At 42.7% G+C, this 19,572-nt stretch overlaps 1 protein-coding gene across 1 annotated transcript in view; it reads right to left on the bottom strand.

The window, feature by feature from the left end:
- Positions 1-5,516: 5,516 nt before the first annotated feature.
- Tmem248 (transmembrane protein 248) overlaps positions 5,517-19,572 on the bottom strand; it is a 30,554-nt gene continuing 16,498 nt past the window's right edge. The window contains exons 2-7 of the mRNA XM_015491393.1: positions 16,863-17,039; positions 13,700-13,985; positions 11,302-11,452; positions 10,460-10,643; positions 8,685-8,828; positions 5,517-8,188 (exon numbers count right to left, since the gene is read on the bottom strand). Of these exons, the coding sequence (XP_015346879.1) occupies positions 8,168-8,188; positions 8,685-8,828; positions 10,460-10,643; positions 11,302-11,452; positions 13,700-13,985; positions 16,863-17,021 (945 nt within the window). The 5' untranslated portion in view covers positions 17,022-17,039 and the 3' untranslated portion in view covers positions 5,517-8,167. The remainder of the gene's footprint in view (positions 8,189-8,684; positions 8,829-10,459; positions 10,644-11,301; positions 11,453-13,699; positions 13,986-16,862; positions 17,040-19,572) is intronic.

The following is a 19,572-nucleotide window of genomic DNA, read 5'->3' as shown; positions in this document are numbered from 1 at the left end:
CTTCTCAAAGTATTCCATAAAATAGAAAGGGAGAGAGCATTCCCAAATTCATTCTATGAAGCCAGTATAATTCTCACATCAAAATCAACAAAGATACATCAAGGAAACAAAACTTTAGACCAATCTCTCTAATGAATACAGACACAAAAATCCTTAATAAAATATTATCAGCCAGGAATAGTGGCACACACCTGTAATCCCAGTGACTTGGGAGGCTGAAGCAGGAGGATCGTGAGTTCAAAACCAGCCTCAGCAACTGGTGAGGCCCTAAGCAACTTAGTGAAACCCTGTCTCAAAATTAAAAAAAAAAAAAAAGAGAGCTGAGGTGTGGCTCAGTGGTTAAGCACAGTAGGGTTCAATCCCTGGTACCAAAATATAAAATAAATATATATATAATGTATATTTTGTGTGAGAGTGTGTGTGTGTGTGTGTGTGTATAAATCGATCTGCATTAAAAAGATTTTATATCATGATCAAGTAGGTTTCGTCACAGGGATGCAAGACTGGCTCAAATCAATCAATGTGGTTCACCACCTAACTAACACTAAGGATAAGAATAGCATGATCATTCCAATAGATACAGGAAAAAGTCTGAAAAATCCAGAATCCAGGGCTGGGGTTATGGCTCAGCGGTAGAGCACTTGCCTAACATGTGCGAGGCCCTGGGTTCAATTCCCTGCATCACATAAAAACAGATAAATAAATTATGGTATTGTGTTCGACTACAACTAAAAAATAAATTTAAAAAAAAGAAAAATCCAGCACCATTCATATTAAAAATGCTCAAGAAACTACAGCTAGAAGGAACTCACCTCAATATAATAAAGGCTGTGTGTAACAAACCCAAAGCTGTCATCATACTAAATGTTGAAAAAGAAAACATTTCCTCTAAAATCAGGAAGTTCACTCTCACCACTCCTATTCAACTCTAGCCAGAGCAATCAGGCAAGAGGAGAAAATTAAAAGGTCACAAATAGTAAAAAAAATTATCTTTGTTTGCTGATAACATGATCCTATGTCAAGAAGACAAATAACAAAACAAAAACAAAAAAACTCTATTAAAAAAAAAAAAAACCCTGCACCAGAAGATTTCCAGAATTGATGAGCACGTTCCGCAAAGCAGGACACACCAGCACTCCTGCATAAGCTCTTTTGCCCTTTAATGATGAATCTGCTGAGAAAGAAATCAGAGAAACAATTCCATTCACAATAACATTTAAAAAAATGGAAATAAATCAACCAAGAAGTGAGAAACCTGTACAATGAAAACTGCAGAATGCTGGAGAGAGAAAGTGAAGACCATGGGGACCCACCACCCACTGAACTTTCTCCTACCACCAGGTCTTCCTCAGTCTTTAGAAAATTTGGAATGAAACCACCACTTGACCCAGTTATCCCACTCCAAGATTTATACCCAAAGGACTTAAAACCAGTCTACTACAGTGACACAGCCACATCAATGTTATGGCAGCTTAATTCATAATAGCTAAATTATGGAACAAACCTAGATGCCCTTCAACAGTTTAATGGATAAAGAAACTATGGTAACATATACACAATGGAATATTACTTAGACTTAAAGAAGAATGAAATTATGGCAGTTGCCAGTAAATGGATGGAACTGGAGAATATTCTGCTAAGCAAAATAAGCCAATCCCAAAGAACCAAAGGCCAATTGTTTTCTGATATGCAGCTGCTAATTCACAACGGGTGGGAGAACAGAGGTAGTTTGAACAAGACAGAGGAGAGTGAAGGAAGTGGAAGGGGTCAGGGGGTAGGAATGACAGTAGAATGAATAGGACATCATTACCCTATGTGTACATATGATTACATGACCTGTGTGACTATACATCATGGACTATCAGGCAATTAGAAGTTATATCCAAGTATGTATGATGTAGCAAAATGCATTATACTGTCATGTATAAGTAATTAGAACAAATAAAAAATATATTTTTTTTAAAAAAAGAGGAATAACAGCACTGTCTCCCAGCTTCAGTGCCTACCTGGGTGGAAGCTGACCTACCTGAATGCCAGACAGACCTGGGCAGGGCTTCCTCCTGCAGCAGGGTCAGTGCAGGACCTCCTTAAACCCCAGCACTGTCTTGAGGTCCAGGCTGAAGTCAGGCTAACCAAGGAGGAACAACTACCGACCACAGGCAGGTGGCCCATGAGGGCCAGGGAGTGACAGCAGTTTTAAAATTAAAAGCTGAGGCCACAGGGAACCTTTTCATCTTCAGCAGAATTCTGAAGTCTTGATTCTAAGTGATGCCACCCCCAGGGGACACACTGGAAATTTGAGGCATTCCTGCTCATGGTGATTAGTGGCCTGCTCCTAGACAGTAAACTCTGACAATGCCAAGATATGTCATCTATTACACCTTCTAGTCTTTCCCAACATTCATGTAAAGATGAAAAAAATCTTAAGTCATTTGAGCCTGCGAGCTAACTATTTTGCACAAACTATTCTTTGCTCACTTTAAAAAAAATTTATTTTCCAGGAATGCAAGTAAATTGGGAAAGAGTATATATGTTTTACTGGGAAGCTTACCAAAACAACTCCAGCAGTGCCATCACAGGAGTGGCCTGCATGTACTGCTCGCTGCCTGACCTGCGTGTACCGCTGACCTTTATGCACCTGACCTGCACGTATCGCTACCCCAGTCACAGTGACTTACAGGCACAAGCATCTAATCCCTTCGTCATCTCTTGGTGATGACCTTCTTTAAGATAAAAGAAGTCTTAAAAAGAGGAGTCTGGGAATAATTCAGTTACATTTCAGGGAAAGCCAAGGGATCCCTGATGTCCCAAGTGTGTCCAAGGTTGACAGTGGCCAGGCAAGAGGCAAGGCCTGTCTACCAATGGTAAGGGTCCCCCATGCAGAGAACAGTGTCCGTGGGGTGCTGAGCTGGTCATCCAGTTTCTGCAGAGATGAGGCCTGTGATCCAGTCCTATGGTCACCAACATGTTTCAATGCAGTCACCAAGATCCAGGTGGAGAACAAGGACAGAATGAAGAGCCAAGTGGCTTTGGAAAGGTCTTCCAGATCCAGGATGTAAGCTGGGAGTTGGACTGCAGATGAAGGGGATGGTAGTGACAAGCAGTTTGGTGGAGAAAACATTTAAAGGCACAGAAATTTTAACTGGGAGCGTCGGGGCCAGTCTCTTTTCTTTGGATTAATGGCTTCTTCATCTTTAAAATGAGGTCTGACCAAGTCTCCAAGGCTTAGAAATACTGCAACTTTGTACAAATGATAAAACTAATTCTTGACAGCTAGAATGTAGGCTTTGACTCAGAACTCTCTCAGCTAGTTTAAGGGGTCTCAGAGATCATCTAAATAAATTTCTGAAACCACGACTGCCTTCCATTTGTGAACCATGCAATCAATTTAATAGTCAACCCACATTTAATAAAACAAAGTTTTAAAACTATCAGTGCATGCCATATGCAGTGAGGGAAATTACCTGACCTACATGTACCGCTGACCTGCACATCCCTGCATGACATTTGTTTTGGTGATAAATATCCTTCCAGAGGCTGGTTCCCATGAACCCAATGGGGGTTAAGAAGCCACGGCTCAGGCATCACCACTGTTACGAAGAATAAAGCTTGAGGGAGCCTCCCTTTGCTTTGTTAGTCCCCATGCCCCAAAAGATAACCAAAAGCAACCAAGGCCACTGTCGGACACCTCCTACCACTTCCTTATTCTAGACATTGTGTGTCCAACAATGTTCTTGGTGCCTGGTACTAGCTATGTTGAACCCTTTCTGCACTGAACTGGGTATTTTTACAGAAGAGGAAAGGGACACAGAAAGGTTAACCCTTGGTGGCTGTCCAGCCTCTGGAAGGCATAAAGGAGGTTGAGAAGGGGCCTGGGTTCATGACGCCCATGCTGTGCCTCAGTTCTGAAAACGTTCTCCTGGACAGCCAGGGAAGAATCCTCTTGCACACCACACCTCTAGGGGCCACTCAAGTGGCAACCAGGATGATCCTGTCCTCAGGTGGAAAACATGTCCCTGCAGGTCTCTACCATTCTCCATCCAGCAACAAACCAGGGCCTCTAATCTCCACATGGAATGCTTCCATCCTGAACACTCACATTTATCTTCAAATTGTTCGTCTCCCAAGATGCCCTGTGACCACCCCAACCGAAGTGCCATGTCCATCTGCTCTACCCAGGTAATCTTTATCTCATCACTACCTGACATTGGATTATTATTTCTATGTTGACGAACTGTCTCCCCAGCTAGAAGGTGTAAGGGCTCAGAAGGGGAGCCTTGTGTCTACGAAGTATCGTACTGCCAACTGTCAGTGACTGGCACGCAAGAGGAAGGAACCCAAGAAATATTTGTTATTGAATGAACAAAGGAGGCTCTTCAAAGAACCTGAATATCAAAACAAAACTCCACCCCTTCCCTCCCTTTCAACATAGCAATTAACTGCCATCTATTTTTCCATTTCAAACCACTCATGTACACCCTCAAATTGCAACTAGAATGGTATAAGTTTTTCAGATCTTCAGTGGTGAAAAGAAGAGGGGTTCTCACAAATGAGCAGAGAAATTTCTCTGAGACAGCAACAAAGCTCACAAGAAGCTCAGCTAGCTGCAGAGCTCCTCTGGTCTGTGTATTCATTCTACTTTCCTGGTAATCCTTGCTCATCTGTGAGTCTACAGGAACTTAAAGCACAGTGAGCCCAGAAGGAAAATGAAATGATTTTAAAGTAAAATCTCTAACTTGAGAACCTAGTATGAATCAGATTTTATATAGCCTGTAAAATACTGAAAGGAGATGTGTTCTGTGTAATGATGGGAGGCAAACCTCATACACAAGATAAGAGTACAAGCAAAGAGAAGTGAGTAGCACAAGACATTCCAAGAACAGTGTCCCACCTGTTACAGAAAGAAGGTAGGAAGTGGTGAAGGAGGTGGAGACAAAGAGTCCATTGAGGTATCACCTTTCTCAATGCTAAGCCTGGCCCTAAGACTGACCTCATAAACCTGGCATCTAGCTGCAGGGTGAGAGAAGGACTGGAACCTCTGCCCACTGGAGAGGAGAAGAATCTGCACTAGTGAACACAACCTTCCTTTTGCCTCAGAAGCTACAGAGGATGTCATGTCTGTGGTGGCAGAGGAAGAACAGAGCTTGAGGAGCCCAGAGACAGCAGAGGGGACTGCAGTCTGCTGTTAACTGGGCCTGGTGCACCCAGGAAGGGAAGGGCGTCCTTAACTCCCTTATTTCTTCAATGCTCCCCACTGTGCACTGCTTAAGTCTTGGGGAGGATCTGGGTCAGGCCTGTCAGCTCTTACCGACCTTGTAAAAGACAAGAGGTTTTGTGCTCTTAGGAAAAAGACCCAGGCTTCGTGAGGCCACCTTAGTAGGAACAATGCCTACTGCTCATCCTAATAACAGGTGATGCTTCAAACAAACAGGTGCAAAAAACTCTCAAATGCTTATTGCACATGTTCTTCCCTCAGAAAATGCCCATCAAACTGGAGGAAAAGGAGACACTGGAAATAAATTCAGATGTTTTATTCTGTAAAGCACATATGCACATACTTCAAACACAGAAAATTAACCAGGGAGTTGAATGCCATAACAGATCAGCTTCTGACCATCATGCAGCAAGATAAGTGAAGTGGATCCGCTGGCCCTCATGACCCCAGTGCCTGTAGGAGGGCTGAAAACCAGTATGCTGAATCCTGACCCACCGCCAGAGAACACGCAGCAGAAATGGCAGGTTCCTAACGATGAGAAAACTTACAAATAGAATCAAAACTGATTCGAGTCATACAGTGACAGGACAAAAGGGAAAGGAAAGAGATCAATATGATCTGAACAACCATTTTAACAGTAAGTTGCTGACCTCTGAATGGACCTCCAGTCCAAGATGCCCAAGGACAAGCCAGTGCTGCTGCCCCTGAATGGCAAAGGGCCCCATCTATGACCCCTTCTAATACTGAGTCCACCAGCAAGAGGAAGCTGAGGACTGAGCCTTGAATGCATGCACCCCAACAGTAACAGGCCCCTAACTTCCTGAGGGTCTGTGAAAGGCTCTTGGCCCAGGGCCCAGGGCCTCTCCTCTTCCCCAGCCTTCCTTCACACACCTGCCTGTGTTGCTTTAAATCTTCGAGAATTACCTGCTGTGGTGAATGCTGGATTTTAAAGTGTATGTCTGGCCTCAGGACAAGACATACTGCCCAAGTACTTCTGGCACTTTCTCTCCCCATGCCTAACGTGTCCCTCCCCTGGTTACAGATTCCAGCACTCCCTGTAATTAAAGCAAGGGCAATTAACACTGGCAACTAGCTAGATGGAACAAAGCAGTGAAACTGACCTTTTCACTTGTCTTTTTTCTTCTACATTACTCTGCCAGTTATGAGTCTATCCCTACAACTCCACTTCATTGGGATTCTATTAATTCAGTAGCAGTTTAACCTAAAATAGGATGGTTCTAATGATACTGACATTTCTAAAGGCCTGGCCAAATGGCTCTTTCTCAATCTTGTCTCATTACACTCTCAAAGTCTCTCAAGAAAAAACTAAATTAACAAATTAGTCATCCATCATGTAAGCAACTCACATCATACCAAAAAATAAAAATAAAAACTGTATAGACAAAAACTGTTACTGTGCTTGAAATGTACTAAAAGGAAAAAAAAAAGAAGAAGAAGAAATACTAACATATCAAATAGCTACAATGATTATTTTTTAACAATCTCGATAAAAGCCCACAACTGTTTTCCATTCAAAAAGGCCTGGTATAAAATGTTCTGGGTCAATGAACTTCAGGCTGCAGGAACTAATTCTAACTTAGAACAGACCTCAGACCTAAAGTGAAGGGAAAGAAGAAATGGTGGTCCTGTCCACGGTTTTAACTGCCCTTCTGCTATGACAGTGCCTGGGAGGACACAGAAGTCATCAACGACAATGAGTTATTAAGGCAGATTTGTTGAGAAACACAGCAACAACATACCAACAGGGACTGGAGAAAATAATGCACACTTCTGTTTCTGTTTAAATGTTGGAGGACCAGAGGGCAAAAGGGACAGAGGAAATAGGTAATCAAACATTTCTGGTCCTCCTTGACAAAAAGCAAATCAAAACTGCACCCCTTCAAATTTTACAGGCGGGGTTTTCACGATATAGTAGTTGCCTTTCTCCTCCTGAAGATGTGTTGGTTATATAAAAATAAATGGAAACCAAAAATGAATTTCATTTCCAAAAACAAACAAGAAACCCTTTCCTGACCACTACGTTTCATTCTCTCTTCCTGTACCACTGTCTGCAGGCCAGAAGCAGAGCAGCGAGCTGTCACTCTACTCTAGGACCTCTTACTTAAATTTGTAAGCTATCTGAGTGAGGAAGCTGCTTTAACTTTTATGCAGAGGGAAGGAGCAACAAAGGGAAAAAAGACAGTAGAACATTCTGTGCCAACTGGAAAACCAGGTTCCTCACCATCCACATGGAAAATGAAACTTAGATCTTTACCATATAGGTGATTTTTAAATATTTCACTTTTTACTCAAGATAAAAGTACAAGTCTGTCCTAACTAGAGTAGTATTAAAATGTGACTATTTTATTTTTTCTTTAAAAAAAATAACAAAAACAAAAACAGAAGATAGGTATGCTTCCTTGCAAGCAAAATGAAGTAAAAGGTATCTTTGTTGTTACTATAATTATTAAGCCACAGACACACAAAATCCACAAAATGGATTGGTGGCTTTGGAAATGCAGTATCATATCAAAGGTGCAGACTGTTTCAAACATTCTGTACACATTGGGCTGAAACAAGAACCAAAGCAAACCTCAACCCCACCAGCAGTGAGATGCCTGTGACCTTGGTTAAAAACACCAGGACTTGTTCCCCTGCATCAGGACACAGGAGCTCTCTAGTGTTATGCATATCTATCCCAAGTCCACAGGCTCCCCAGGTGAGGCTGAAGAGTTCCAGCTGCACCCAGTGCCAAGCACGTGCATCGTGGACCAATTTCCAAATAGATTTTTATAAATATGTACAAATCAGTTACAGGCACTTGAAATGTCTTTGGCTGGAATAACCCAACGCTGCAAGATCATGTATTCACAGAGTGGCCAGGCCCTGGCTGGGTTCAGCAGGCAATCATTATGGTTCTCAGTCTCTCTCAGAAAACTGGAAGCTGCGGGATCAGGCTTCAGCCAAAGCCACCTAGAAGAGAGAAAGACAGGCAATCCAGTCCAACAGTGAGGCCCATGAGGGCTCCAGCAACCTCCCAGAGACCAGGCACACTGACTGCATGCACTGATCAGGTGGGGATTTATTCAGCCCCTTAGAAAACAATCTCACCTAGGCAGGAATTACTAGAAGTCTAAAGTCTTCTGCAAGCAGCAGTTGACTTGTGGAACCACTGTGCTGAGAGGTGCAGAAAGCAGCCCACTTGATCAGTGGTTCTCCAAGGGGGCTTCAGAGCACGTGCCGAGGTCGGCACCTCTGAACCGCTAAGGAGCCTGGGTCTATGGCTGAAAACCCAATATCACAATTCAGGATCAGGTAAAGACTACTTGTAATGAAAAGTCAGGGACAGACTTCTTTGGAGAAATAGTGCTGCTCACAATAAGTGGGGTAAAGAACTAACTGGGAATATCCATATACAGAATACCCTCCAGCAAAGTGTTGGGCCAGACTCCATCCCCAGCTTACCTACCTTCTCGGAACAAAATTCAGGATTGCTCTGACGCAATTTGCTGGGTCTGCCTTTGATAACAGCATAGCAAAACATGGTTATCACCATCACAAACAGGAAGTAACTGGTGTGCATGAGATGCAAATTTATTAGTGAACGGTCATCCTAAATAAACGAGAAAAAAACAGAAACATCTGCACTGAGTTCTGAATGACTTTAACACTGAGTTTCTGAAGCTGGGATTCCCAGCTCCAGACTGGCATCAGCCTCACTCTCAAGCTGAAACATAGGCCTCGCTTGTCATCACAACCCCACAGCTGACGCCCATTCAGTGGAGGCGCAGTGTCTTTCAGCAGTGTGTCACCCACTCCTTCCTCTGCCTGGCCTCTAGCCCACACTGCCCACACCCCACCTTCCCAGGCCTCCTCCCTGTGGAGGCCCAACACCTGTCTTTAGCCCCCTCTCTTCTCTTCCCCAGTCTGCCTTCAGGTTGAAGGCTCCAGCCTGAGTCCACCAGAAGGGCCTCAGCACTTCACCCTCCCCAGAGCCAGCTTCCTTCCTTCTGCATTTTACCATTTTCGTAAGGTCCTTGCTGACCATGTTGAGGTTTGTTGGGTTCTTTCCTCTGCAACCCCCCATATGCAATCTATCACCAGGCCCTGCTGCTTGTGGGAGAAACCCAGACATGCTTCCATTCCTTTTCCTTCCTATTTACATGTCCCAGGTGGCAGACCCATCTTTTTAATGCACTGCTTTACAAGGGCCTTGCTGCCCAACAAAGGTAGTGACCATCTGCCCCAGGAGAAAGGGTGAATGCCTCAGCTAGGCAGGGAGGGCCTTGTGGAACCTGGCACCTGCCCACCAGCCGCATCTCTCCTGCTCAGTTCTGGAGGTCCTTGGCCTACCAACTCCCACACTTGATAAAAATGAGCCATAGAGGCCAGGTGTGGTGTCCATACCTATAATCCCAGTGACTTGGGAGGCCAAGGCAGGAGGATGGCAAGTTCAAGGCGAGCCTGGGCAAATAGTGAGACCCTGTCCCTGTCTCAAAATAAAAAATAAAAAGGAGCTGGGGTTCAAACCCCAGTGCCACACATATGAACAAGAGCCACAGAAAAGGGAAAGGGCCAGGCCTAAAGAGAGAACTCCACCTAACGCCTGAGAACAGCAGTGCAGCCTTCACCAGGAGGAAGCTGGCATAGCACCTTCTCAACCAGACAGAAGGGCTTTCTCCTCCTTTCCTCAAGTCAGACCTATTCAGACTGCAACACCTCGCCCAAGACTCACGCCTCCTCCAAGGTCTACCTTTCTGAATTCCAAACAGAACTATCTATTGCTCCTGTTGATACTAACCACATATTCTGTGAATGGTTGCGGGCATCAGTGAGACCATGCAAACATCTCTTGCAAGCCCTACAGGTTAGGAGATAGCAGTTGCTGGGCAAAACAATAAATAAAGAAAATAATCAGGGGCTGGGGATGTGGCTCAAGCGGTAGCGCGCTCGCTTGGCATGCGTGCGGCCCGGGTTCGATCCTCAGCACCACATACAAAGATGTTGTGTCCGCCGAGAACTAAAAAATAAATATTAAAAAATTCTCTCTCTCTTTAAAAAAAAAAAAAGAAAGAAAATAATCAAATTTTTCTTAGCCAAAAAGGTGGCCTGTTTTTCCAAATCTCCTTTATTCTACCCAGGACAACCTCAGCTGGAAATCTAGAGTCACAGGGACTAAGCTCACCCTTGGAAGTAACCAGGGCCTACACTCCCCATTCTAGGACACACACATATTTCACTTACATCTGGAACAATAACTGTAAGCTTGGGATTCAAAGCATGGTAGACTTTTCCGATGGCCCCCTTGTAACACCAGAAGGGATTGTAATCTTGAGCATATTTTGTGTTGGCATCCCTGGCTGTTGTGAAGATCTTGTACCAGAGTGTGGCGTTGCTGTAAGTGTCAGGAACGCAATGCGGTGGCTGCCTGCAAGCAGAGGGAAAGACCATCAGCGACCCGAGACTCTCCCCTGGCCACTCCCGCTGCACCGGGCATCCTCAACATGATAAGTGTGGGAAATACACATGCTTCTTTGGGATGAAAATATTATATGTGTAGTTTCAGTCTTATTTTTTAAATAAACATGTAACAGGAAAACTACAGGCACTTGACATCTGGGTGTTGAGCAATGGAGTCTTGCCTCCAAAATTCAACTCACATCTGATGTGGCCACTGATGCTACTTTTACACCTACTCTCAAATTACCAAAATTCTTAGTTACAACTCAAAGCTTTACATACAAACTTTTGCATTAGGCATTATTCATTTTCTGACCTCATCCTGCAAACCTCCAAGTATCTAAAATAGATATATCCCAGTACAATTCCTCAGCGTTCAGCACAGAACTCTTGTAAATATAGGATTTATCTTGTGTATCTCACATATTTCTTTACAGATCATTATCTCCTTTATATAGAGAGAGGCACAAAAGCCCAAGAAAGAACACCTTAAACATAAAGCAACACTGATGCTCAGAAAACTGCAGCAGGTTTCAGAAATAAAAATGTGTTTAATAGAAAGTAAGGTCCAATTTGCACCCTCAGATGTCTGGAATGGCTTATCAGACAGGAGTAGAGATACTTACACAGTCACAGGGAACACCCCAGGGGTGGCTGTGAGGGTCATGCAGGCTGTGAACACCACCTGCTCACAGTGACCATGAAGAGCACAGTCATCTGAGCTCCAAGCTGCAGGCAGCGTGAAGGTGATGTTTATCTCCTCGTGGGCTTCCCTGCCTGTGAAAGACAAACCCATTTTTTTTTTTTTAAATAATGGCAAGAATTCATACATTCTTCTCTGGGATTCAAGTGAGTCATGAATATAAATCCACCCAGGAATTACCTGCCACCTGCCTTTGTGGGAACAGTCCTGATCCCAAGCATGAGACCTGTTCAACTAGCAGAGCCACCAAGTGGCATACAAAGAGATGCCCCTTTTCACCCAGGGCCTGAGATGCCAACCAAAGCCAAGGCAGCATCTGCACTGGAAAGCTTGACTAGGGGAATTTGCGTTGCTGTTCTAGACCCTGCAGCACACAGCACTCTCAAGTTGCTTCTGTCTGCTGACCTCATTTGTAAGTCACCAATATCCCTCGAATGTGGCCAAAGAAGGGTTAATGTTCCCTTTTTACATACAGAGGTCTATCAGATTTAAGAAAGATATTGGGACTGCTTAGTGATAGAGCTTAAACTAAAACCAAGAAGTTCTATATCATGTGAGAAGATGATATGCATGCTTGCTACATGGAAAACCCAGAAGTCTTCATTACCATGGGATTAGCTCTCTATCAGACAACAGGAGACAGGCAGGCACTACAAATTCATTTAAGGACTTTACAAAAAAGCTTTCAGTAAACAAAGAGTCAAAGGTTAATCTTCCAAGCACTAAGAATCTCACATGAAGCCTTTTCTGATTTTTCCACTTCCAATGCCTTTTTGTCCTCCAGAACCATCAGTACCTCACAGGTGTAACATTAGTCAAAGGACAGTATCCATTTTTTTTTTTATAGGTGTTTAGTTTTCATATTATCTAACAAGTGCTTATATATCATTTCTTTTGTGCCAGAAACTATTTTTAAGTGCCTGATAGATACGTCAACTCATGTTATTTTTGTCTCTTCTGTAATCCCAAAATTCCAACGGGAGCAGGTCAGATCTTAGACTGTTTCTAGTTCTCCCAGCAGCTAGCACAGGACTATCAATGGGCACTCAAACAATGCTCAGGTATGGTAGAGCACCTGCCTAGCATGCATGAGGCTCTGGGTTCAGTCCTTAGCACTGAGCAGGGAGGAAAGCAGACTAAAGACACTAAAGACAATGTCCTCATGGTAAGTACTGAAAATTCCACAGGATAGACTCAATAAAAATTATGTGTTTGTACATACAATTGAGTCTTGAAAAACATAAGGGTTACCCTCCACCCAGTAGAAAATCTGAATATAACTTTTGAGTCCCCAAGAACTCAGTCTGACTGGAAGCCATACAGACAATGCAGTTGATTAGCACAGGTTGTGTGCTGTATCTACAGTATACATGTGGACTGACACACTAGTACAGCAAGATCACGTTTACTACAACATGCTGAACTACTAGTGAAGAGAGGAACTGCTCACTCAGCAATGATGATCGCCACCCAGTATCCTAAGTTGGATACTTATAACACTTGAGATCACAACAGCAGTAAGAAAGGACTATGAAATCATTGCAGTGGGCACTACAGTTAGTTTTATACAGTTACAATTTAATGCCATATTTTAGGTTTGCTCACATTTCTCTTGTCTGCAAATGTCAACACATACAATTCTGTTTACAAAATGCATTTTGATAAATTTGAACTTTTTATAAAAGACATATTTTAAGGTAGTAAATTATTTTTAAAAAATTACCAACAGGGCCAGGGTTGTGGCTCAGTGGTAGAACGCTTGCCTAGCATGGGTGAGGCACTGGGTTTGATCCCCAGCAACACAAAAAATAAAATAAAGGTATTGTGTCCACCTATAACTAAAAAAAATATATTTTTAAAAAATTTACTAACATATCTACAATTTTTATATTTTCTTCAATATTTCTAGGCTACACAGCTCATCTATAAGTTTTTTTCAAATTGTTGCAAATCTCCACCAACCCCCCTGCAAAACAAATCCAAGTAAAATCAGACTGCTGTCCAAGAGGGAATTGTAAGACCGCAAACAGACTTTACAGTTTTTCTTTTTTTTTTTTTTTGGTGTGTATGGTGCTGAAGCTCAAACCCAAGACATCACAGGTGCGAGTTAAGTGCTCTACCACTGAGCTACACTCCCAGCCCATCAGTTTCTGATTTTAGTTACAAGCTTTTAGAAAGGGATTACTGTATGCTCAGTAAAACATGTGGTACACAAGCTTCCTTCTTGACCTCAGAACTTAAGCTCAACAAAAGGAGACACACATGCAAAAACAAACAGTATGATGAATAGACCCATATGTGGCTGACTATCACGTACACACCTGAAAGTCCAATCTGATGTCCTAAAATGGTCGAGTACAGATGGGTAACGTTGCGAGAGTAGCCTCCGAAGGGTTTGAGTGGGTCCAGGGTTAGGGTGATTGCAACTGAGATGTTAACTGGGCCTGAGTCCTCCAGGGTCTGGGGGGACTGAGTGGACACTTTGGACTGCCCACTGGTCATTGTGCTCTCCGGAGTTGAGGTGTCATTTGATAGATGCTTTAGTGTTTCGTTTTCTGATACGCACAAGTCCAAATCATTAAACCGCAGCAGAAAAGTATTCCAATCCTTCAGTAAAGTGAGATAGAGAGAAAGAAACATGAGCAGTCCCAGAGTCTCCTACCGCAGGGACACAGTCATAACCCTCAGTGTGGTGCAACCTCACAAGAGAAGCCCATGATGTGGAGTCAATCGCTGTACCACCACCATGCACTGGCAGGACAGTGCAGTCTGCCTACTCACTGCCACATGCACACCAAAAAGAAAAACTACTGTGCCATAAGACAGCAAATACCCTATGAGATTAAACAAACACTTGAGCAAAATGTGTTTTTTTTTTTAAACCCAGCTTATTATACTTTTTAAAAGAAGATCTAGCTTCAGAATCAAACTTGAAAAAAAGTACTAAATAATAAAAGCACTAATCCAAATTCATTTCAGAGTTACAATGATAATTTTTTAAAACAATTCCTCAACAGGTTAATTCTACATACACTGCTTTCTCTTCCTAGAACACAAAACAGCAGTAAAGCCGGATGCTCATCTGGTGCTTGCTCCCACTTTAGGAAGGGCACAGAGTGTGTTTGCAGTGCTGTCCTCCTCTTTCTGTTCTTTCTCTTTTTTGCACTGCTACGAATAGAACCCAGGGCCTTGTGCAGACCAGGCAAGTGCTCGACCACTGAGCTGCATCCCCAGCTCCAGACTTCTCTCCTAATGTCACATCCTGCTGTCATGCATCAATGACTTAAATCATAATACAGTTTTTAAAACACAGCTGATTATGTCATAGAGAAACAGATGCCAGTATCTATAAAGAACCCAACAAGAATCTATTTTAAATTTAACAGAAACCCAGAGATTTTTTTGCAGGGGTAAGAGGGTAAATGGGGACTGAATCCAGAGGCATTTAACCACATCCCCAGCCCTGCTTTATTATTTTTTTTGGAGAAAGGGCCTCACTAAGTTGCTAAAGCTGGCGTTGATTTTGAGATCCTCCTGCCTCAGCCTCCCAAGCCACTGGAATTAGAAGCAAACAGTATTAATTTTAAAAGCATTTGAGTAATTCCCAGGAAGTCAGGAAATCTATCTTATAGCATCATTACAACTGTATGTTGACATTTACTAAGATAAACGGATATATCATATTTCATTTTTCCTAATGCCTACAAACTCAGTAGAAACATCAGGATTGAGAAGTGAACATTCTAATCTTATCCCAGCAAATCACAGACATGAAAAAAATCAAGGCCCAGAGCATATTAGGGGCTCTCAATTCCACTGTTGAAGGAAGAATTAAGTTCTGATTTGCAGCCCAAAATTTTCCCATGCATTCCTGCCTTTCCAAATCCCATACTGAAAGGCCAGCCAAAGCCAACGCCAGGAGCCACTTTGACTATCAAGGGCTCATTGCCCAGAATAAATCTTTTTTTTTTTAGTTATAGTTGGACACAATACCTTTATTTTGCTTATTTATGTTTATGTGGTGCTGAGGAGTATACCCAGCACCTCACATGTGCTAGGCAAACGCTCTACCGCTGAGCCACAACCCCAGCCCCCAGAATAAATCTTAACCATTGGCCTTGGTTGCATATTCCACAGGAGTTTGAGCTCTGCAAGTAAGAAATGCCAGGATGGGCTGGGGATGTGGCTCGGGCGGTAGCGCGCTCGCCTGGCATGCGTGCGGCCTGGGTTCGATCCCCAGCACCACATACAAACAAAGATGTTGTGTCCACCGAAAACTAAAAAATAAATATTAAAAAAATTCTCTCTCTCTCTCTCTCCCTCTTAAAAAAAAAAAAAAAAAAAAAAATGCCAGGATGTAGCAGAGATCTGATTGTGACTAGAATGTCCATTTTCAGCTTTAATGTGATTACAGCAACTTTTAAGGATTCAGGCAGAGGCAAGAGAGAGGAAGAATTAAGTCAGCCAATATGTGCCCTGATAAGAAACTCTTTGAAAGGGTTCCATAATAAAAATAGCTTAAACTTGTTACTTGACCTATGTAAGACAGTTTGTGTGTGAAGACTGTCCCCACTGCCAAGATCACCTCCAATCTAGAATGCCAAAGAGAACAAGAGAAAGCCACAGTCCCAATTTGAGAACCCTCTCCTCTCCAGCACAAGGCACACAAACGCACACTCAGCAGAGCAACACTACCACCCCAATCTCACCCACATCCACCAGCAGGCAAACAGGAAGAAAGATGCAAGAGGAGACGCTCCAGGGAAGACAGACTCTGTTCTACCACCCAAAACACTTACCATTAATCCAGCATCGTCTCTACTCATTAATTTAAAAAACTGATTCACTTCTATTAAACAAGAACTATTAAATTTGTTGTTTTCTAATATATAAAATACACAACTTTCAAACTCTGCACTACATGTGTCCCAACTATTATATGCCTAAAGATCAGTGCCCCAATAACTTACTTAAATTGTTGAAAATGTACAATCTAAATGGCAAGTTTATAAATAACTGAAGATTTCCATGATTAAAAAAGAGATATATATTTGGAAATAAGATCCTACTTTCAAATTTCTTTAGAATCCCTTCTTGGCCAATAAAAAGGCCATCAGAACAGCTGATAAAATTCAATGACGATGTGTGACTTTGAAGTACCAAATTTTCAATTTTTGCAAATAGCAGTAAGCAACTTAATTATAAATATCAAAGAAGTGAATTCTCTAGCTTCTTGAAACAAATCATTTTAAAAATATACTCTCCAAACCACATCTGTTTTATTGCTGAAATATTAACCAGCAGCATTATTTAAATCAAACAATAATATTTCCTAACAAAGTGAGTTGAGGGGTGGAAGACAGAAAATTCTGAATAAAAACCCATGTTTCTCACCAGGAACAAAAAATCACAACTAAACAAAGGCATGCAGAGAGCCAAAAGACACTTCACCCTTAAGCCCAAGAGAAGTTAGAATATACTGACCTCTGCCATTTCAGGTGACTTGATCTCCTTGATCTTGAAGAAATAGCCCAGGGTCAGGAACGCTATTGCCATGGCACTCACGCTGATCATGAAGACCACCAGGGGGGGCCGACTGCTGACATGCAGCTTCAGGCTCTCCAGGGGGCTGGCGCTCAACATTATTGTGACCAGCTCCACCTGAAAGAAATGGATCATCAGACGTGTAGACTGATTCTCACTTTTGTTTCCTTTAGTAGTGCTGGGTGTTAGGGGAGACACTTTTAGTTGAACCTGAGAAATGACTGACCAATAAATTAATTCAAGGGGCTGGTACTGTGACTCAGTGGAAGAAGAGCAAATGCTTGGCACGTGCAAGGGTCTGGATCCAATTCCCAGCACCAAAATTAATTAATTAATTAATTAAAAGACTAAAAGGAAAAAGCAGTAAACGCTGACTGCTATTGCCTCAAAGTGGTTAGATTTTGAAAGATATGCTCTGTCTTTCTTTCAGACTGAACCATCTAAATATCTATAATGAATACCACTACTTCCATATTACTTAAAAAGATGTTTAAGTATGTCACTGGACAGAAATAAATTAAAAATGTTTTCATTTCTCACCACTAAAAACCTAAATTCTGTGTATTCGACACCATTCTACTGACTACCCCATCACTCGTGTGCACCTGTACCTGGCACACAGTGGGTACTCAATAAATACTAAATACTGGATTTCATCACTCCCCTGCTTAAACAGTCCACCAACCCAGGATGAAGTCTGTGACCGCGCCCAATCTTGCCCTGTGGACCTTTCCAACTTGACCACCATCAGCTCCCCCCACACTGGACTCTGATGGGGACTGCACTCCATCTGAGCGTGGGCTAGGAGTAATATCATCAACAGTGTTGTCTTCTAGTCCACGAGCATGGCTGGGATGCCCTTTCCATTTATTCAGGTTTTCTTTATTTCAACAATGTTTTCCATTTTAGTAGTGTAAGCTTACACTTCTTCTGTTTATTCCTAAGTATTTTATTTTGCTTGAGGTTTTTAAGCATGACCTATTTTGTGACCCTTTACACCTGCCTGAGAAGCTTTTCCTGAGAGCTCACATGCATGTTCTTCAGGACAGCAGGCCTCTGCCCCACGGCTCCCTGACCACACTGACCTGCCCCAGCTCCCTGCTTTGCTCCCTCCACAAGGCTCAGTGTCCACCTGAAATTTCATCACTTGTCCATGCTGTCCCCCCATTGTGAGATCTACTGAAGCAGAGATCTTCTGCCTGTCTTCAGCCCTGCCCCTGGTTCCTAAACACAGCTGGCACACAACCAACAAGTGTGAGCGTACCACATTCACAAAAAGCAACCCCTTAAAGTCTGTACCAGTTTTTAAATTTTAGAGACAAAAAGGTAAATGAACAGACTCTAAGAACTCAAAATACACACTTCAGACCAGCCAGGCTGGGCCTCATGTCTTCACAGGAGCTCTCTGAGATGGAAAATAACATTTATCCCCCTCTCCTCAGATGAAAATTCAGTCCTTAAACTGGCAAGTACCATTATCCAAGCATGTTTTCTGTACTTTTACTACATGTATATATGCAAAGATATAATTACTAATACTATTTGAATTTTTTTTTTTTTTTGGAATGACCCACATTCCCAGCCCTTTTGGACTCAACTAAGTTGCTAAAGAACTCGTTTCTGAGGCTGGCCTTGAACTTGCGATCCTCCTGCCTCAGCCTCTGGAGTCACTAGAATTATAGGTATGCGTCAACCCTCATACATTTCCACTTTACATTCTGTTTCTGAGATTTATCTTTTGATCTATGCCCATATGGTCCTCTGAATGTAACTGATACATATCTAGATATAAATGTAGATATAGATTTATATCCAGATGGCTACCTGAGATATATATATATATATATATCTAGCTGAGATAATTCAACTACAGAATAGATGGCTGGATAGAAAGAAATATCCCAGCTAGGTTCTTCCCACTGTTTCACCCACAAAGGGACTTACAATGAGTACTAGAATGGCTCTAGTTCCAGTCATTCATGGAGTTAGGGTCCCCCTTCAACCTGACCTGATATGATCCAGAATGCTCTATAAGCAGGTTGTCCCAGGTTACACTTCCCCCACCCAGAACATGCAATTAAAGGCCTTGCTTGCTGGGCATAGTGGTGCATACCTGTAATCCCAGAGCTCGGGAGACTGAGGCAGAAGGACCTCAAATTCAAAGCCAGCCTCAACAAAAGCAAGACACTAAGCAACTCAGTGAGACCATCTCTAAAAGGCCTGCTCTATTTCCCAGTACCTGTGCTGAGCCTTGATGCTCTGTCGTACCACGTTGAGCCAACTAGATGGATGTAAAATGGTATATATCACTCTAAACTTCACCTCCAGAAACCCAGCACCTCCTTTTTATTCGGGGTGGGGGGAAACCAGGAATTGAACTCAGGGGCACTGAGCCACATCCCCAGCCCTTTTTCGTTTTTGTTTTTGTTTTTTTTAGAGACAGGGACTCATTGAGTTGCTTAGCACCTTGCCATTGCCAAGCTGGCTTTGAACTTTGATTTTCCTGCCTCAGCCTACCAAGCCACTGGGGTTACAGGCGTGCTCCACCACGCCCAGCGACCTCTTCACTTTTTTATCACCCTTTTGGGTCCATTCAAAAGTGAACTGCCTAAATGGTTTGGTCATTTACTACTGCCCCCCCCCCCTGCCT

The sequence above is a fragment of the Marmota marmota genome, unplaced genomic scaffold (genome assembly GCF_001458135.2).
Source record: "Marmota marmota marmota unplaced genomic scaffold, marMar, whole genome shotgun sequence".
Taxonomy (NCBI): Eukaryota; Metazoa; Chordata; class Mammalia; order Rodentia; family Sciuridae; genus Marmota; species Marmota marmota.
Note: the sequence above shows the minus strand (reverse complement) of the source record. Positions and strands in the feature narration are given on the sequence as shown.